At 60.5% G+C, this 20,359-nt stretch overlaps 1 protein-coding gene across 4 annotated transcripts; it reads left to right on the plus strand.

The window, feature by feature from the left end:
- Positions 1–4,275: 4,275 nt before the first annotated feature.
- TNS2 (tensin 2) lies at positions 4,276–20,338 on the plus strand. Of its 4 annotated transcripts, none has more exons than XM_042946642.1 (29): positions 4,276–4,295; positions 8,706–8,814; positions 9,311–9,348; positions 10,232–10,270; positions 10,586–10,624; positions 10,772–10,821; positions 11,032–11,203; positions 11,488–11,538; positions 11,844–11,966; positions 12,054–12,118; positions 12,975–13,058; positions 13,522–13,634; positions 13,728–13,788; positions 14,057–14,132; positions 14,386–14,515; positions 14,596–14,661; positions 14,737–14,850; positions 15,037–16,248; positions 16,393–16,543; positions 16,660–17,249; positions 17,364–17,453; positions 17,798–17,923; positions 18,145–18,237; positions 18,340–18,417; positions 18,586–18,663; positions 19,066–19,234; positions 19,316–19,384; positions 19,532–19,561; positions 19,693–20,338. In XM_042946642.1, the coding sequence occupies exons 7-29, from the start codon at positions 11,054–11,056 to the stop codon at positions 19,829–19,831; spliced, it is 3,858 nt and encodes a 1,285-aa protein (XP_042802576.1). In that variant the 5' UTR covers positions 4,276–4,295; positions 8,706–8,814; positions 9,311–9,348; positions 10,232–10,270; positions 10,586–10,624; positions 10,772–10,821; positions 11,032–11,053; the 3' UTR covers positions 19,832–20,338. The 4 variants fall into 4 exon arrangements, with proteins under 4 accessions (XP_042802576.1, XP_042802577.1, XP_042802575.1 ...); XM_042946643.1 differs by lacking the exon at positions 4,276–4,295 and adding an exon at positions 6,035–6,066; XM_042946641.1 differs by lacking the exon at positions 4,276–4,295 and adding an exon at positions 6,874–7,095.
- Positions 20,339–20,359: the final 21 nt, after the last annotated feature.

Below are 20,359 nucleotides of genomic sequence, written 5' to 3' on the forward strand. Positions count from 1 at the left end.
CTTCAATGCTGAAATTCTTTTGACCATATACTCCACTCCTGTGCCTTTACAGGCTCCCCACCCCTGTCTCCGAAGTCCTCTGGGCATTAGATACTGTCCTGGGCTAGGGGTGGGGTTACCAGGGGAATCTTTACTGAGGCCCAAGAACTGGGAATTAGCATCCACTCCCCTCCAGCATTTTTGCCTGGTGGTAACTAATATTTGAAAGTACCTGCAGTCCATTCCCTACTTCATGGCCTGGAGGCCGTGCCTCCACCCTCCACTCAGCAGTCTGCAGAGGCACTGCCTCCACATTCCGTGCTACATGGCACAGGCAGGCTGGGTTCTTGTTGATGAGCTGGTCTGGGTTACAACGGAGGCCCCAGATGCAGTGGGAAATTTCCAAATGGCTAGAGATGGGCTATTCCGTGTTGCAAGGCGGGAAAGAGGTTAGGACCGTGGCAGAGAATCCTTAAGGTCACGATGGGGTGAAGCAGAGAAAGCCCAGGAAAGCTCAGTCAACAATTTGGGGGAAGATTGGGCGGGGGGGGGTGCCGGCACGGGAGTCCAGCTACACAAGTGGCTTTCCTAGGCCCATCGCAGCAACTGCAGTTGTGGTTCTTGCCGGTGCACTGATCTCTTCAGATGTGGAGGGGTAAGAGGCTCAGCATGCTGTGCTGACTCAGCTTTCCGTGTGGGAAAGGAAGCTTTTAGGTGGGAAGGAAACAGGCCGCTGCCCAGGCTGCCTGTGGAACCCACCTCCACTGCCCGCATCGGTCTGCCACTTTCTCCAAGCCCTCATTTCCAGCCACTCGCCAGAGGCTGGGTAAATGACGATGGAAAGGAGACTAGGGGCGCCTGGGTGGCCCAGTCCGGCTTTCGGCTCAGGTCATGATCTCATGGTTTGTGGGGTGGAGCACAGAGCCTGCTTGGGATTCTTTCCTCTCTCTGCCCCTCCCCAGCTGGCACGCTCTCTCCCTCCTCTCCCCACCTCAAAAAATAAAAGAATACGAGTGGGAAAGGCTAACTTCAGAGAGATTCATGTTGGTTGGGCACAGGAAGGGTAAAGAAGGAGCTCCCTGTACTGTGTCCCAAGAGGGTACTCGAAATCCAAGGGAAAGGTAGGCGCTGGTACAACCCCCATCTTCAGAAGTAGATCCCAGGACCGGTGCGCCCTGTCAACCTACCGTAAATCAGAAGGGTACAGGTATAGCATCCGACTTTACAAGGGTCACTTCTAGGCTGCTCGGATCCTGAGTTAAGTCCACGTAGCTTAGCTTCTCCTAAACAGAATCAAGCACCAGGCTCTGGATCCCAAGGCAATGAGGGTCCCAGTTAGTGCCAAAGGCGTCCCCTAAAGTGCTAAGCAAGCTCACAGCATCTGGTTTCTCAGGAAGTGGGAGAGCTACACATCTGCTCCTGGGAAGCATTATTTCTCAAATAAAACCTTGTCTCCTGGCAACCGTCATAGCCCCCAGGGCCACAAGTGAAGGGGGGACTCGACTTCCCTCACCCTCCCGCCTCCCCAGAAAGGAGTTTGGAAGAGGCGAGCTGTGCTGCTCCACACCCAGCTGCAGCAACCTCCCGGTTGGACAATACACCCTCTGTCCTCTGTCCTGGCCAGCAGATCCGCCTCTGGAGTGAGCTCTGCCCCTTCCCCCGCTCTTCCTGGTTCCCAGGGCCCAAACCCTCCACTCAAATCCTCCTGACCCAGTGCTCTCCCCGCCAGGATAGCCCATGCCCCTCAAAGCCCTCCCACCCCAAGGATCTGAGCACACTCAGTCGCAGGCATGGGATCGCCCCAGACCTTGGAAGAGGGGGTCCAGCCTTCGGTCCCAAGATGGGTTGCCCTCTGCATAGTCAAGGTAAGAAAACCTGCATGGAGGGAGGGGTCAGAAGGGGTCATGATACTGTTCCTGAAATGCTGTTTCACCTTTGCTAACATCATCCTGTCTTCCTTCTCCCTTTCCCCTCCCTTCTGAAGCTTCTGTTGCTCTGAACTGGTAGTCAGGATGTCTGGCTGGCTCCATATGCCACCCGTGTTCACAGCACTCCCAGCAAGCCACCTCCTGTGGATAATTTTTCACTCTCAACCTTCCTCATCAGCTTCCCTCCTCCAGCCCCCTCAGCCCCCTGGTCCCCAGGTTGACAGCAGGAATCAAGTCTGAGCTGAAAGTTCAGCTGCCCATCTTATGACTCTCCCAATTCCTTGAAACCTCAAAAGTTCCGTAGGGACAACCACACCAGCATGAGTGTGAGGCTGAAGCCCTGCCTACCTCTCTGGGATCCAATCAGGTGCCTCTTCTCTGAGCACCAGTCTCTCCTTGGTACCTTTAAACATTAGAACTTGGGGTATCTGGCTAGCTCAGTAGGAACAGCATGCAACTCTTGATCTCAAGGTAGTGAGTTCAAGCCCTACACGGGGTGTAGAGATTACTTAAAAAAAAAAAAAAAAAAAAATAGAACCTACTAACCCCCTTCGGCAGGCATCCCAGGCACCCAGCCAAAGACCCTAATGAACTCTGGAAAGGACACGATTTTTAAAAAACTAGCTAAGACTCCGAAGAAACGAGCAAATTTTCATGCCTCATGTGTCTCGGTTACATAATCAAATCTTACCAAAATACACACAATGACCTTCAACCCTGCCCCCTTCCCGCTAGCCTCTGATCCCGGTCACTCTCCTTGGGGCTTACCCCAAACTCCTGCCTCTCCCCTCCTCCCAGTGCCTCCCCACCTCTTCCCTCCTGCACCCCATTCCAACCCCCCAGCCCTCCCTCCAGCTCCCAGCAGTTCCCACTGCTCTAACCTCTGAGATTGAGACGACCTACTGGACACCAACTCAGCCAAGAGCAGTAAGCTCTAGGCTCCCCAGTCCCAGCCACACCCACCCCTTCCAAATGCCAGTCTCTGAGGGATCGCATTGTCACCGTGCCTCTCCCCCCAGCTGCCAGATTGGAATCAGAACCAGACTTCCCAGCCTTTGCCAAAGGCAAGATGAGCAGAGACGACCCAGTTGGGAGCTGAGACAGGGAGGGACAGAGGGCTTTGCAGCTGGTTGTACTGGCTGCCTTGAGCAGGCACTGGACATTGAGCCCTGGGCACTGGCTTCTCAGAATCCACACCCCCAACACACACCAGTTTTCATCATGGAAAATTCAGTGGGGAGGGTGAGGGAGGGCAGGAGGGAGTTCCAGGAAGTACTCAATACTAGAGAACACTGGTGAATCTGAGAATGGGAGTAGATTCAGTTTCTGAAAAGACATCCCTTCCCTCTATCTTCCCCTCCAGGGTGACCCAACTCAAATCACCCCCAGGGCCCATTAGTTTCTAACCAGTATCAGATCCTGACCCTGGAAAAGAAGGGAATGAGATTAGACCACAGACTGAATGAACTTCCATCTCCACTGGGAAACCTGTGACTTGAGTTATATAGGAGGAGGGAGGACTTTCTTTATAAGCAGAGTCAGGGAGTGGGAATGACCGTCCAGGTCCAGTTCCAAAGCAGAGCGATGGATGATGGGCTGACTGGAGCTGCTTAGGGGGTGGGAGCTTGCACTTGATGCGGAGCTCCTCAGCTTCGAGTCCTTTGGAGACAATAGGTGGCCTAGACGTCTCCCCTGTGGCAGAGGACTAGGGAAGGGTGTCCAGCGACTGGGGACACAGGGGGCAGCAGGTATCTTTGTCTGAATCTGGCGCCCCTTGAGTAGGTGGGTCCTGACTTTGGGGTCAGGCTCAATCCCAAATACTCCCCGCGGAGGGGGCGGATGAGAGGCTGTTTCTAACGCCTTCTGGACCCATGGCCGCTTTTCTTCTACGTCTGTCTGGTTCCTGTGTTTTGTTTTGCTTCTTGCTGTGTCCTGCCGGCTAGTCTCCCCGGGGCTCGGAGAGTTTCTCGGCTCTGCGTCCTGCGCGTCCGCCTCCTCACACTCTCCCCATCCCGGTCTCTTCCTGTCCCCGAGCGCCCCTCCGCCAGTCTCCGCGTCCCTCCTCGCCCCGGGGAGCGTGGGCCCGCAGGAGAAGGTGGGGACGACGAGAGGGAGAAGGAGGAGGCCGAGGGGCGGGGAGCGGGGGAACGTGGGGATTGGAGCCGGGAAGGAGGGAGGAGAGCAGCGCGGGAGGGAGCGAGGGCGGGCGCGGGGCGCGGGGCGCGGCGGGCGCAGGAGGGAGCCCGGGCGAGCGCGGCGCCCGCTCCCGCCTCCTCCGCCTCCTCCGCGGCCGCTCGGCGCGGGCCCGGCAGGATGGGCCGGTCCGGGGGCTCCCCCTGCTGCTGCCCCGCCCCGGCGCGCCCCCGCCCCGCCGGGCGCCCCCCGCAGGTGAGTGGCCGCGCGGCGCGGGGCGGGAGGGCGGCGGCCTGTGCGTCACGGCGGCCGGGCGGGGCCGGGGCCGGTCGCCAGGGGGCGCGGGGCCGCCCGGAGGCTCTGGGGCGCGGGGCGGCCGCCGGGGTGGGGGGCGGTGGGGGACTGGGGCTGGGGCCGGGGCCGGGGGCCGCGGGAAGCCGGGAAAGGGAGCAGGGGGCGGGGCAGGGCCCGCGGTCACACGGCCGTCCCGCCCTCGCGCGTCTCCGGCGCACTCGCCGCCACGGGGCGCACGTTGCCCCCACACGCGGGGCCCCGGACCCGGGTGGGAACTGCCGGCCCGGCCCCGGGAACGTGCGTCGCGAGGGTTTTCTTTTTCTACTTCACTTCTGGGACACTGAGGCCCATTTCAATTTTCCAGCCCCACTCGTCCGCCCCCCTTCTGCTTCTCCCCTCAATTCTCTAGATCCCTCAGGGCACACTCATATATCCCGCCTCTCCCTCTCTCCTTCTCCGGGCCTCACCCCTCCTCCGCGGCTGGGCTCCCAGCCTCTCATCCAACCACAGCTATTTTCCAGGAAGGGGGAGTGTGGGTGGAGGGGTTTCTCCAAACAAACCCAAGGCTTCGGAGTGAGAGGGGGCCAGGCTGGGGGAGAGACTGACAGGCTCTGGAATGTTCCAGGCAGGAGTAGGGTGAGGGTCCTACCGGGGTCTGGCCATGCCTTCCCAGCCCTGCCCTGGTGAGTGCCTTTTCCTCTCAACCCTGTTTCCCCCCTCTCCATCTCACTACAGAGGTGCCCCCCACAGAGTGGGGAGAGACTCAAAGGCATTCTTCCCTGGCCACCCAACACGGGTTAATGAGTCCCCCACGAAGGAACTACCAGGTGAGGGGACTTTTCAGCCCCTGTGGAGGCAGCAGGTGTAGAAAGAAGCATGCTGAAGGGGCATGAAGAGGCACAGAAAAGGCACCCCAACCCACACACCCACCATAGTGCTTCTCCTACAGCAAGGCTCTGAACTGGACCAGGCCAGGCCCAGTTGCCCACACTGGCCAGGGGCCTGGAATGTCCTGGGACCCAGCCAGGGTTGGTGGGATAGGGGTGGGTTGCAGAGCCAGTGCCCCCTCTCCAGTTACACGCTAGGGGCCCAAGCCTGGCCACGGAGATACCTCCCTCTGGCCAAGGTACCCCGGGGACAGACTTCCTGACTTGGAAGGAGAATTAAATCTTCAAGGGCAAAGCCTCAGGCCAGGCCCATGCCAGGCAAGTCCAAAGAAGTGTCCTGAGTGGGCTCTCCTAAGGGGGCTCATCCCAGAGAAGGCAGGATTAGACCAGTCCCTTGGGCCTGAAGGAGGGAGAGGGAGGTCTAAGGACCAAGTGGGAGAAGGCTGAGCACCGGTACATTCAGTAAATACCATGCAAATGAGGGGAGGCATATTTGCGCGTTCTTTCAAGTGACAGCTCCAGCCGGTCAAAGGGCTGCTGTCCAAGGCTTGGGGCTGAGGACCCCTGGCCCTTAACCCCATTTATTTTTGGAAGATTACTGCCCCCCCCACCCCCCACTTCCAAGGCTCCAGTCCACCTCCTTCCCTTGACTCTTGGGACAGGAAGTTGGCCATGTTCCCAGGAGGGAGGTAGGAGGCCCACAGAGGGGGGTGGAGTATGTGTTGGGAGGTGGGGCGGGGGGGGGGGGGGGGGGGGGGGGGGGGGGGGGGGGGGGGGGCCTGTCCAGTCCTTAGGACCTGGGACAGCTGCTGAGGAAGGAGAGCAGAGCTAGGAGAGCCATGAAGGTAGTACTCAGGCTTTGGGGGGCAGGGGGCTTAGGGCCCAGCCCTAGGGTCTGGGTGAAGGGCCTACACAGCAGGGCTGGAAAGAGGGGCTAGGGACTGGGAGGTCTAGCACGAACAAGCCATGGAATGGGGGAACAGAGGGGATGACTGTCAGGAGCAGAGCGGGTGGGGTGCTCTCAGGAGAAGAGCCTCAAATGCCTTGGGCTGGAGCAGGAGAATGGCTCACTCCTGTGGGCAGAATAATCTTGTGGCTGGAAGCAGGCCTTCCAGTGCGTATGGGGGCGGCAGGAGAGAAGCAGTGAATGCTTTCCTTTTCCTATACTTCACAACCAGTGAAACTGAGGCAGGAAGCTGGCTCTCAGTCCTATTTTCCCCGGCCCCTCAGGATGCACCCCGATTCTGAGCTGGCTGGGGTAGTGATTCCCAGCTCCCCCTTCCTCCCCACCAGAAGTCCCCTGAGAACCTGAGAGTTCAGGCTGGGAGACTGGCCTGGCCTGGGACACAGTGTTCCCCACTGGCCCTTGAGCCCTGCAGGAGACCTAAATTCCCACCCTGCCCCCACCCCACTCCACTGGGGGCTGGATCTCAGGATCCTTGTTCATCCCTGGATAGGGTGGATCCCCCGGGCAAGGGGCAGCTCCACAGCAAGGGGCTGGGGGGCAAAAGATCCTGGGCTGACACTCCCAGCAGGGTAGATCCTGGGAATCTGATCTCCTGGCCTCCCCCACATCCTCCCTCCCCCCCCCCCCCACTTCCTGGAGCAGCGACCTGCCCCTTTCCCGCCTGCACTCCCCTCCACTTCCAGGGCCGGGCTTCTCCTCACACCAGCCAGACAGCCTACCCTCCACCCAGGGGAAGCGGCTGCCTCCGCCAGGCCGCTTCCAGGAAGCCCCGGGCCGGGCCCCAGCATTGTTCAGGCCCGCAGTCGGCACCCCAGCCAGCCGCCCGGACATCATGAAGTCCAGCGGCCCCGTGGAGAGGCTGCTCAGAGCCCTGGGGAGGAGGGACAGCAGCCGGGCCACCAGCAGGGTAGGAGTGCCCGCTGGCTGGGCAGAGGAGGGGCAGGGGTGGAGGGGTGGGCAGTGGGGGAGGGGACCAGGACTCAGGCCAGAACCTTTTCCCCTTGCCCCGAATCCCCTCACTACTATGCCCCTTTGGAATAGCCAGAGCTGTGGTGTGAGCAGCAGAAGTTTGGATTAAAGCAGAACCTGGTGTTCACTTTCCCTCCTCCAACTTCCCTGCTCTAATTCAGGCCAACCCTGGGGATCCTGGCCCCCTAAACCTGCATTCAGGTATACTTCATTGTAGGACTTTTCCAGGTACTACCGGGGAGCCCCAGGGCAGGGCCGAGATCAGGCCCCTTCCCTGAGCTCAGAAGTTTGGGAGAAATGGGGTGGAGGTGGCGAAGGGAGAGGGGTGGCCAGGTCTCAGAAGTGCTTTAGACACTGGGACTTTCCCCTGACATCATCAGTGCATGCCGTTAATGTCAGAATGCACCCGAGTTTCCTAACGGGTCCAGCAAGGCTGGCCCATAAGAGTTCAGGTTGGGTTTAATCCAGGTTCTTGGGGGACAGCCAAGAGACCAAAAGTGCTGCCTGGGTCCCCAGGATGGGGGGCCTGGATGCCTATGACTCCATTTCCCCATATTTTATCAGCCATACCCCAAAAGAAGCAGCTCAGGGCAACATGAGATAATATTATGGGGGGGGGGGGAGCTTGAACACTTGAGGGAAGAGAAAAATGGGTAGAAGGGAGAGGAGGCATATGGACAGAAGATGAGTGGAGTGAACCCACAGTGGAGGGAGGGGGATGAGGGCCATAACGGGGCATCCCTGCCTCACTGCACTCTGGGTGGGGAGAGGCCCAAGAGGGCATCTAGCCCACCCCTTCCCCCATTCCATGCTGGAATCCCACTTGAACCTCAAGTGACAGGGTGCTCACTACATCCAGAAGTAGCAAGGCAGCTGAACATTTTCCCCAATGTCGTGCCTCTGTCTGCCTGTCTCTCCAGCATTACCACCCCCTCCTTACACAATTGCTGCCTGCCGCCTCAATGCACAATGAGTAAACATGTTGTTCTGACAGTAGGGGGAGGAGGGCATGTCAGCTGTCTGGAGCACGGGGACAGCGGGAGCCAGGGGAGTAGGACTGGCTCAGGCCACTCCCCGCCAGGTCAGTCTGGGTGCTGCGTGACTGACATTCTACGTTCATTTCTGGACCCCCTCCTGCTCACTCTCCACAGGGACCTCCATCTGGGGAAGGCAAAATGGGAGGAGAAATGGAGAACCCTCATAGAAGAAAGTCAGAGAGCACCCCCCCACCTCCCAGATCAGGAGGAAAGCTCTAGCACCTGGTGTGGCAGTGACTGCGAGGGTTTCACACACCATACGAGGGTCCCGAGTGACCCTCAGAGAGGAGGTGACCCGTCTGGGGTGATGCAAGGGGGCAGATTCCACATACCATCAAGGACAGGCCCCATAAAAGCCAAGAAACAGCTGTGACCAAGTGTGTCTTAGGAGTTTAGGGGCTTTATCAGGATGGAGGAGAAAGAAACCAGGGTAGTGCTAAGACCCCAGCTAGTCCCAGAGATGGGTCCACTGAGAACTGACACCTCTGCCTGTGTGTCCTTCCGTCCCTAGCCTAGGAAAGCCGAGCCACACAGCTTCCGGGAGAAGGTCTTCCGGAAGAAACCACCAGTCTGTGCAGTGTGTAAGGTGACCATCGATGGAACTGGCGTCTCATGCAGAGGTGAGGTGCCTGTCCTGTGACCCTGAGAGCCTCTAACCCAGCACCATTGTGTGCACAACTCCAGCGGGTAGACTCACAAAGAGTTCAAACCGTAATGTGCATGCTGCCCCCTGGACAGCATGGGAACCAAGAGGGTGTCCGTCACGGGGAGCTGCCTCCCCTCCAAACAGCCCTTGTCCCCATGACGGACACTCCCGCCCCAACCCAGGAGACCCAGTCCTCTCCACTGCCTCCCCAGTGGACCTGTGATGGGGACTTCCCTCCCTCCCCCCTCACCCCCAGTCACCCTGGAACATTAGCCCTTGCCCCCTCCCTCCCTGGCCTGAGCGTACTACCCCGCTGCCTGACACTTCCCTTGAACTCTGCCCCTGCTCCCCCATTCCATCTCAACAGTCTTGGAAATCCCAGGATCTGGTTCCAGGGCCTGGGGAGAGGGGGAGGGCTACCCCAGTATGTGCCTGCTAACCCCTCTCTTCTCCCCACCATCCCTCTCTAGTTTGCAAGGTGGCAACACACAGAAAATGTGAAGCAAAGGTGGGTACTTGACTGGGGGAGGAGGACTAGAGTCTCTTCCTCTGAAACAGGCTTCTCCAGCCACATCGGCATCAACCGCAGCCCCTCTCATCATGGGGAACCCCTGCCGGAGTGGGAGAGGGTGCTGTACTGGGCCCTTTAAGAACCACCCTACTCCACCCCCTGGAGGGCTGGCCCAGGCGGGTGGACAGGAGACAGGGTTTGTCTTGGTGCTGTGCCCAGGCTGCAGCTGGCGAGAGGATGGGGGTGGGGAAGAGGAGGAGAATGAGGACGAGGAAGGGTGGGGTGGGTGGGTGGGGGAGCAGGATTTCAAAGACTGGGTAGCCGGATGGGCTGTGCCTTCCCTCTGGGGAAGGGTCCTCAGGATGCCTGGGTGGGTCTCGTCCTGGGCCCTGGAAAGGCCGGGCGGAAGGTACAAGCTGTAGATAGCACCACTGTCCACTGGGGACCTGAGGCAGCCCCATCTCTGAGGAGGTTCCCTCGTCCTCCTCCTGCAGTGCGGGGGGTCCCAGGGCCTTGGAGTTGGCCTGGGGGAGCTGTGTGCCCAGGGGCGGGGTCTCCCGGTGAAAGAGGCCAGTGTCCGTCCCTGGCCATGGCCTGCCTACATGGCTCTATATATAACTCCTGCCCCGCAGCTGGATGAATGGGGGTCTGTGTGGGCAGGGGGCTGGGAGCCAAGAGCAACAAGTGGGGGGCCTAGGGGTGGGGGACCAGAGAGGCCAGAGGGGAGGCTCCCTTAAATAGAGGAACCTCAGCTGGAGTGTGTGCCCATCTGCTGACAGCCCCTCCACCTTCTTGCTGAAGCTGAGGGGTAGCCCCATCGTCAAGCCCAGGAGACCCCATTTCAGCAGGAGCTCAGCCCCTCACTCGGGTCTCCTTCCAGGTGACTTCGTCCTGTCAGGCTTTGCCTCCGGCGGAGCTGGTGAGTGTGCTCTGAGATGGGGTGGGAGTGGCAAGGAACCTGGCTGAGGTGTCCAAAGGTCTGGTGGCCACAGAGAGGGCCCCCAGGAGGTTAGCTTGAATGGACTGCTGTGGGTGCCGGTCATCCTGAGGGACAGGAAAAAAATGAGCCCTCTGATCTTCTTGCCCTTGGCCCTGCTGGGGGTTAGGACTCCTCTCCCTTGGCCCGGTGCAGCCCCCACAGGAAGCCCGGCGTGCCTTTTCCACCATCCCCAGGCGCAGACTGGTCCCTACCCCCGCCCTAACCGCCCCCTTTTCCTCCTCCGTCTCCCTCTAGCGGAGAAACACGGCCCCCGTGAGGCGCATAGAGCACCTGGTAAGTGATGCTGGCGGAGGGGGCGGAAGCAGGTAGCTCTGGGAGTACGGACCCAGGTATCTTACGAAAGTTCACGGGACTCTGGAGCGGGGAGCCTAGAGTGGGGGGCACCCAAAGAGATGTGCACCGTCTCATCTCGTCCACCAGGGATCCACCAAGTCTCTAAACCACTCAAAGCAGCGCAACACTCTGCCCAGGTAAGTGAGGGCGCCGGGGTGGTCCCATACCTCAACCCGGCGCAGCGCCGCACCGCACCCCCCCCCCCAGCAAAGCTCTCCTAGGCAGCCCCCCCACCCCGCCCCCGAGCGGCCCCACCTACCCTCGGGACCCCGAGGCCTCGCCCTCCCCTCCCATCTGCCCCCGGAGCCTCGCCCTCGTGCCTGACGCAGGCTTTGCCCCCTCCCCAGGAGCTTCAGCCTGGACCCGCTTATGGAGCGCCGCTGGGACTTGGACCTCACTTACGTGACGGAGCGGATCCTGGCTGCCGCCTTCCCCGCGCGGCCCGACGAGCAGCGACACCGGGGACACCTGCGCGAGCTGGCTCACGTGCTGCAATCCAAGCACCGCGACAAGTACCTGGTGAGGGCGGGGCCTTCCGCAGTCAGCCAATGAGAGGACTGGGAGGCCCAGATGGGCGGAGCTGCTGCCTGACGACAAACTCGCGGAGGCGCGGGCCTAGGGGGCGGGGCCTCGGGGGCCGCCGGAGCCGATAGGGAACGCCCCCGCTGGGCGGTCGTAGCTAGGCCGGGCCTTAGCGCCGTCCTCGTTTGGGAGAAAGACTGCTTAGGGTCGCAGCAGGGGACCGCGCCTCGCCACCCGCTGCCCAAGGTCACTTCCGTCTAAAGTGCCCTCTTTACTTGCAGCTCTTCAACCTTTCAGAGAAAAGACATGACCTGACCCGCCTAAACCCCAAGGTAGGAGGGGATTAAAGCCATTAAACTCAACTCCCACCCCAACAAGCCCCCAGCTCCTCCTTATTAATAGTAGCAGTTGGCACCTTCCCAGGTGACTTCTTACTTGAGACACTCCAAAGCATGGTGCAGCGGGTATCAACCCCATTGTACCCATGAGGAAAGTGTTGAGCCTGTCGTGGACAACCAACAGTCTCTTGACTTTGGTTGGCCCCCACCGACCCCTACACCTGGTCCCTTTTCCATCCCCACCCATGTCTCTTTGCTTGTGGCCCCCACCCTCAGTTGTACCCCTGCGCCCCCCCCAGGTCCAGGACTTCGGTTGGCCTGAGCTGCATGCGCCCCCCCTGGACAAGCTGTGTTCCATCTGCAAAGCCATGGAGACGTGGCTCAGTGCTGACCCACAGCACGTGGTTGTACTGTACTGCAAGGTGAGCTGGGACCTGGGGTTCACAGGGCCGGGGTGACCTCAGCTTGAGGCCTCAGCAGGCCCTGCATCCCTATCTTTCTACCCTCAGGGGAGCAAGGGCAAGCTCGGGGTCATCGTCTCTGCCTACATGCACTACAGCAAGATCTCTGCAGGGTGAGACTCCCTGACCCCTGACTGGCCCCTCCCCAGTGACCTGCCTCCCCCAGTTGGCCGAGATGATCCCTTCTCCCTGAAGCCCGCCTCTGTGTTGGGAGAGCCATTTACCATAAACTTGGCCTTTCCACCTCCTTTTTCTCGCTTGTACCTCCTCCACCATTCCCAGCAGAGGATTTTTGTCAGTTTCCTAGGGCTGCTGTAACAAAGTATCACAAACTAAGTGGCTAGAGACAACATAAATGTGTTGTCTCCGCTCTGGAGGCTGGGAGTCTAAAATCGAAGTGTCAGCAGCTCTGCACTCCCGTGGAGACTCTGGGTAGAGCCCTGCCTTGCCTCTTTCTAGCTTCTGGTGGTGACCAGCAGTCCCTGGTGTTCCTTAGCCTGCAGCTGCGTCACTCCACTCTCTGCCTTGGTCGTCACATGGCTTTCTTCCTGTGTGTGTGTCTGTCTGTCTGTCTCTTCTCTCCTTCTAAGGACACCAATCATATTGGATTAAGGGCTCATTCCTCCTCCAGTATAACATCTTAACTAATTCCATCTGCAGCGACCCTATTTCCAAATAAGATCACATTCAGAGGTACATATCTTTTGGGGAGCCAAAAACCCAACCTATAGCATGGTCTTATTTCCCCATTTTACAGAGGAGGAAACTAAAACTCAGGGAGCACTTGCCTGAGGCCCAACAACTAGTAAAGTGACTGTCTGTGGGGTTTCTAGTCCTCTTCACCACCACTCTGGGCTTCCTCTAGCCTTGGGGGGGATCACACATCTCCTCCCTATCCTGGGGCTTAGGGTTGAGAGGCCAGCTTGGATACCAGCCCCTAATCCCCCACGCTGGTCCTGCTGTCCCCAGGGCGGACCAGGCATTGGCTACGCTTACCATGAGGAAGTTCTGTGAGGACAAGGTGGCCGCGGAGCTGCAGCCCTCCCAGCGCCGGTGAGCAGCCTGGGTAGGGATGGGTTGGAGGAGCAGGCTCCCTCCATGGCTGCCAAGGCCGAGATTCTCTCACTCATACAGCATACCTTAATGGAGCGCCTTCTGTGTACCAGGAACTGTCAGGTGCTGAGAATTCAGAACAAACACGGTCCTTGCTCTCATGGAGCTTGTGGTAAAGAGAGACTTGCAGGACAGTCAGAACCCATCTCTGTGACGGGAAGCAGAGATCTGGGGGAAGAGCATTCTAGCCAGAGGGGCCAGCAAGTACAAACCTTTGGGACAGCAAGAAGGATTGAGGTTAGATGCAAGGAAGAACTTTCTCGTGAGCTGGAAGATGTGAGGAAAGTGCTAAGAAGGGCAGGCTTTCCAAGTGGGGGGGAGGCGGGTGGTGGTGAGCATAGCTGAAATGGTACAAAGGGGCCTCCAGAGGAAGGGGCTTATGTTCTGACACACCCCCTGCCAGATATATCAGCTACTTCAGCGGCCTCCTGTCCGGCTCCATCAGAATGAACAGCAGCCCTCTCTTCCTGCACTATGTGCTTGTGCCCGTGCTGCCAGCCTTTGAACCTGGCACAGGTGAGTCTGCCTGGGGTGTGCTCCACAAGGAGGGCCGTCCCCACCCCCTCCATTCAGCAAGCCCCACATGCCTTCTCCTTCCTGTCCCTCCAGGCTTCCAGCCCTTCCTCAAGATCTACCAGTCCATGCAGCTTGTCTACACATCTGGAATCTAGTGAGTGCTCTCTTCCCAGGCCCCTGCTCCCCGCATTCCTGTTCCTCCAGCCTCCCCAGACACAGGGTCCTCCGGTTCCTGCCACTGCACCTAAAAACGTTGGCCATCATGGAATCCATTTTACAGATGGAGAGGCTGATGTTCAGGCTAAAGGTCTCTGGCTCAGGGCTCGGACTCCAATCTCCCAAGTCCCTCCTGACTCTTCATAGCTCCCCACCCCAGCCCGAGTGCCTCTGACTCAGCCTGTGCCTCTTCCTTCCTTCCTCAGTCACATTGCAGGCCCTGGGCCGCAACAGCTCTGCATCAGCCTGGAGCCAGCCCTCCTCCTCAAAGGCGATGTCATGGTGAGGGGACCATCCTGGGAAGGGGCAGGGGTGCAAGGGGTGGTGGTGTATCCTGCCTGCTGCACAGTCTCTGGGGACTCATCAATTCAAGGCAGATTGGAGGGTGGAAAGCTAGTCCCCTAGATGGGGGAGGGGCCACCTTGAGGTTGAGGCCCCAGGCAGCGCTGCGGCCAGACAGTCCCCAGGGTGGAAGCACAGAGGAGACGCAAGTGGACAGGAGGGCCTGACCCCTAGTCTCCCTTCCCTCATCCAGGTGACCTGCTATCACAAGGGTGGCCGGGGGACAGACCGGACCCTCGTGTTCCGAGTCCAGTTCCACACATGCACCATCCACGGACCACGGCTCACCTTCCCCAAGGACCAGCTGGACGAGGCCTGGGCTGGTGAGTTGGAGACGGATGTGGGGGCTGGAGCCCAGGTGAGGGTGGGCAGGGGCCCGGCTCCTCACGGCCACTCCCCGCAGATGAGAGGTTCCCCTTCCAAGCCTCGGTGGAGTTCGTCTTCTCCTCCAGCCCTGAAAAGATCAAAGGTAAGAGCCAAGCCTTGGGTCAGGGCTAAAGGCTGTCTGTCCGTTTTCTCAACACCTGGGCGGCCCGTTCCACAGGCAACACCCCACGGAACGACCCCTCGGTCTCTGTTGACTACAACACGGCAGAGCCTGCCGTGCGCTGGGACTCCTACGAGAACTTCAATCAGCACCACGAGGACAGCGTGGACGGTGTGTGGGGCAGGCCCAGGGGCGGTGGGAGGTGGAGGTTTGAGGGGCACACTCCTTCCTCCCAGGCAGATCCCCCTCCCGAGGGACACCCCTGAAGTGGAGTCCCCTGCACTGTTCCCTCTCTTTGACTCCCTCTCTCTCCTTTCTTCCTGCTTGCCCTCCCTCCCTGGTCCTGTCCCCACTCAGGCTCCCCGACACACACCCGGGGACCCCTGGATGGCAGTCCTTACGCCCAGGTGCAGCGGGCCCCCCGCCAGAGCCCACCGGCGCCCTCTCCAGAGCCACCTCCACCCCCCATGCTCTCTGTCAGCAGCGACTCCGGCCATTCGTCCACACTGACCACGGAGCCGGCTGCCGAGTCCCCTGGCCGGCCACCCCCAACGGCTGCGGAACGACAGGAGCTAGACCGCCTCCTGGGAGGCTGTGGAGTGGCCGGTGGGGGCCGGGGAGCCGGGCGCGAGACGGCCATCCTGGATGACGAAGAGCAGCCGCCCGTGGGCGGAGGCCCCCACCTCGGAGTGTATTCAGGCCACAGACCCAGCCTCAGCCGCCACTGCTCCTGCCGCCAGGGCTACCGGGAGCCCTGCGGGGTCCCCAATGGGGGCTACTACCGGCCAGAGGGAACCCTGGACAGGCGGCGGCTGGCCTATGGGGGCTACGAGGGGCACCCCCAGGGCTACGCCGAGGCCTCTGTGGAGAAGAGGCGCCTCTGCCGATCCCTGTCTGAGGGGCCGTATCCCTACCCCCCTGAGCTGGGGAAACCAGCCAACGGGGACTTCGGCTACCGTTCCCCAGGCTACCGGGAGGTGGTGATCGTGGAGGACCCTGGGATGCCTGCCCTGTGCTCCTGCCCCGCCTGTGAGGAGAAGCTGGCGCTGCCCACTGCAGCCCTATATGGGCTGAGGCTGGAGAGGGAGGCTGGAGAGGGGTGGGCGGGCGAGGCTGGCAAGGCTCTCCTGCACCCGGTGCGGTCCGGGCACCCACTGCCCCTGCTGGTGCCTGCCTGCGGGCATCACCACACCCCGATGCCCGACTACAGCTGCCTGAAGCCACCCAAGGCAGGCGAGGAAGGGCATGAGGGCTGCTCCTACGCCCTGTGCCCTGAAGGCAGGTATGGGCATCCAGGGTATCCTGCCCTGGTGACATATGGCTATGGAGGAGCCGTTCCCAGTTACTGCCCAGCATATGGCCGGGTGCCTCATAGCTGTGGCTCTTCAGGTGAGGGCAGAGGGTATTCCAGTTCCGGTGCCCACTCCCCACGGGCTGGCTCCATTTCCCCGGGCAGCCCGCCCTACCCACAATCCAGGAAGCTGAGCTACGAGATCCCTGCAGAGGAGGGAGGGGACAGGTACCCCATGCCTGGGCACCTGGCCCCCGCAGGAGCCTTGGCATCTGCAGGTGAGGGCATTGGGGTGGGGAGTGCCCGGGGAAGAGGAGGGTTCTGGAAGATGGAAGGTGGGGGAAGGTGCAGAATGAGAAAGAGCTAAGCCAGACAAAAGGGACTTTTCCGGCTCACGGCCCCTTCTCCCACCTTCCCTACAGAATCACCTGAGCCAGCATCCTGGAGGGAGGGCCCCAGCGGGCACAGCACCCTGCCTCGGTCTCCCTGTGATGCTCAGTGCAGTGCCTCTTCTGAGCTGTCTGGTCCCTCCACGCCCCTGCACACCAGCAGCCCAGTCCAGGGCAAGGAAAGGTATACAGAGGGGCCGGGGCTGTTCAGGCACTGAAGCTGGGGGTGGGGGCAGCTCACACGGGGGCTCCGCAGCCCTACCAATGTACTGACCACCTGCCCGCCCTCCCAAACTGCAGCACCCGACGGCAGGACACCACGTCCCCCACCTTGGTGCCCACTCAGAGACTAAGTCCTGGCGAGGCTTTGCCGTCCGTTCCCCAGGGAAGCGCTGAAAAGGCTCCCGAGCTGCCAGCGAGAAGCGGGCTTGAGCTTCCAGCCCCTGGCCCCTTCTCCCCCACCTCCCCGCCCAGCTCACCCAAGGACTGGCCTCAGGAGAAGAGCCCGGGGAGCCGCTCAGACAGCGCCAGTCCGAGGGGCCCTGTGCCCACCACACTGCCTGGCCTCCGCCATGCCCCCTGGCAGGGACTTCGAGACCCTCCAGATAGCCCGGATGGGTCCCCCCTCACCCCTGTGCCTACCCAGATGCCCTGGCTTGTGGCCAGCCCAGAGCCGCCTCAGAGCTCACCCACGCCTGCCTTCCCCCTGGCTGCATCCTATGATGTCAACGGCCCCACCCAGCCCCCACTTCCCGAGAAACGCCATTTGCTGGGACCTGGGCAACAGCCAGGACCCTGGGGCCCAGAGCAGGCATCACCACCAGCCAGAGGCACCAGTCACCATGTCACCTTTGCACCTCTGCTCCCGGATAATGTCCCCCAACCCCCAGGTATAAAGGCCTTGGGGAGGGTGGGGCCCCCTTGGGAGAACCCTGTCTGCCAAGGAGGGGCATGGCACGGGCACTGGGAAGCACTGGGCCAAGCTCGGTCCCTCCCTGTCCTAGAGCCCCCTATGCAAGAGAGCCAGAGCAATGTCAAGTTCGTCCAGGATACATCCAAGTTCTGGTACAAACCACACCTGTCCCGTGACCAAGGTGAGAAGGCAGCCTGCCCCACCCCTCCCGTTTTATAGCCCCTCTGGGGCTCTGTCTTGGCTTAAGAACCCATCCTTCCAGTTAACACCCTTAGTGCCTCCTCCCTGTCTCAGCAGGTTTACCCCAGGCAGTCTCTCACTAGCAGGTGGTTCTGGGCTCTGGGCCCACGGAGGTTTCAACTCAACACTGTCAATACCCTTTTAACTCTGAAGTTCCATCCCCAGGTGCCCCAAAACACCACAGCTGTTAGGGTGAAAGGCCTAGGGAGCTTGGGTAGCAGAGGTAGAGAGGGGCTACTTGGGGCTCAATCCACCACTGTGAAAACTTCTCCCACCTCCCCCCAGCCATTGCTCTGCTGAAGGACAAGGACCCTGGGGCCTTCCTGATCAGGGACAGTCATTCATTCCAAGGAGCCTACGGGCTGGCCCTCAAAGTGGCCACACCTCCACCCAGCGCCCAACCCTGGAAAGGTAAAGAATGCCCACACGGGGGAGAAGGGGAGTGGAGTGGGGGGGGAGGCACCAGAGACAAGACAAGGCAGGGTAGGCCATGCCACTTCTTGGTGGGGAGAGGCAGGAAGTGACCTCTCCGGCGCTGGAAAGAATCCCAGCACAGGAGAAAACTGGAATCTGGAATCTGATAAAGTCTATTTCTTCTCTCCTCTCCACCCGGCCTCCTCCCCTCCCCTCAGGGGACCCCTTGGAACAGCTGGTCCGTCATTTTCTCATTGAGACTGGGCCCAAAGGGGTGAAGATCAAAGGCTGTCCCAGTGAGCCCTACTTTGGTGAGGCACAGGGGCCAAGGGGGTCTCAGGAGGGTGGAGGGAGAGCTGGGGAGGGGGGGATACCTGTGGGCACCTCAGGGCTTCTGTCACCTCCCCCTGCAGGCAGCCTGTCGGCCCTGGTGTCCCAGCACTCCATCTCCCCACTGTCCCTGCCCTGCTGCCTGCGCATCCCCAGCAAAGGTGGGTGCTTGTGATCTGCCCTCCCGCCTCTCCTCACCCGCTGCAGCCCAAGGCAGCGTCCCCAGGTCCTGGCTCCCAGCCTGCCTTCCCTTGGGACAACAGAGTTCTCCAGCTCCTAGGGAACGTGACTCCCTGCTGACCTTCCCTGTTGGCCCTCATTGCCCCCAGATCCTCTAGAGGAGACTCCAGAGACCCCAGTGCCGGCCAACATGAGCACAGCAGCCGACCTCCTACGTCAGGGTGCCGGTAGGACCTCTCCCTCCCTTCTCTCCCTGGGTGCAAAGTGGGGTCCTACGTGTGCAGGCACGGGGCACTGAAAGGCCCTGAGGTGGGTGGGCCCCTATATTTGCAGTGGGGGTGGGAAAGGGGGTCCTCAGTCTAGGACCTCAAATTCATGAACATGAAAATCTTTGGAGGGAGGCTTGTTAGAATGCAGATTGTCAGGCCTCTTTCGAGCATTTCCGACTGTAGATCTGGCAGAGTCGCAGAATCTGCCTTTTTAACAAGTGACCTGGATTCTAACGAATTTTGAGCAGCGCTAGCTGGGGAAGGCGCAAGAAAGAGCTGGCGGTGGGGGGCGATAGGGGAAGACAGACCTGGGTGCTGGCAGAGCCGGCGCTCTCCTCCAGCCCTCTCTTGCCCTCATAGCCTGCAGCGTGCTCTACCTGACCTCAGTGGAGACAGAGTCACTGACGGGCCCCCAAGCGGTGGCCCGGGCCAGCTCTGCAGCTCTGAGCTGCAGCCCCCGGCCAACCCCAGCCATCGTGCACTTCAAGGTCTCAGCCCAGGGCATTACGCTGACGGACAACCAAAGGAAGTGAGTGTGTGCGCCCAGCCCCTGGGGGACCCTAGGGACCCCCGGTTCCGGTTGTGACTTTCCCCACGATCCTCCTTGCAGGCTCTTCTTTCGCCGCCATTATCCAGTGAACAGCATCACCTTCTGCAGCACTGATCCTCAGGACCGGAGGTGAGCCTCCCTCTCGACCCTTTCTTTGCTCCCATAACTCCACGCTCCCGTCAGGTTCCCCCAGACCAGAAAGTCCCCTGCCCCAGCCCTCCTCCTCCGGTAGCCAGACCCTGGGTGCATTCCGTCACGGTTCTTCTTTTTCTGCAGATGGACCAACCCCGACGGGACCACCTCCAAGTAAGCCTCCCCACGGGTGCATCTCTTCCCTCCCTGGGACAGAGGCGCTGCCTTCCTCCCCACCCCTGGCTTTGCAGTCCTTTGTGGAAGGCATGCTGAGCCCCCTCCCCACACTGCCTCTGTGCCCCTAGGATCTTTGGTTTCGTGGCCAAGAAGCCGGGAAGTCCCTGGGAGAACGTGTGTCACCTCTTTGCAGAGCTTGACCCAGATCAGCCTGCTGGCGCCATTGTCACCTTCATCACCAAAGTCCTACTGGGTCAGAGAAAGTGAAGGAAGGCCACAAGCTCAGAGCCCACTTCAACACCGCGCACCTCTCAGCACCCCACAGTCCTCACTTCCCCTGGCCTGGGCCGGGGAGACCCAGGAGCCAGCCCCTCCCTTAGGAATGGGGAGTGGGCATCAGCCTGGGACACTGCTCTCCTTCCCTGCCCCCAGCCTGCTAAGCCAAGTGGATGGGCCTGTGAGATGACCTTGCACGTGAGCAGATGGCAGAGATGGGTGTGTGAAGGGTGAGGAGGCATGAGCGGTTGAGCCCTGGAGGGGATCTGGACAGCCCCACCTGCACGAGAAGAGAACATCAGCCCAGAGGGGAAAGCGGGCCTGCCAGCTCCACCCAGCTGCAGGTCCCAGCCTGGCAGGGAGAGGGGGAAGAGGTGTGGGGAGCAAGGCACGCCCTCCTCCGCCTCCCCCTCTGAGCAGAGAGATCAGAGTGGGATCACATGAAAAGGGGGGGGAAAGAGTCTATTTTTGTCTAATAAAGAAATTCTATAACATTTACTCAGAATTGGAGTTGTACCT

The sequence above is a fragment of the Panthera leo genome, chromosome B4 (genome assembly GCF_018350215.1).
Source record: "Panthera leo isolate Ple1 chromosome B4, P.leo_Ple1_pat1.1, whole genome shotgun sequence".
NCBI classification, from domain to species: Eukaryota; Metazoa; Chordata; class Mammalia; order Carnivora; family Felidae; genus Panthera; species Panthera leo.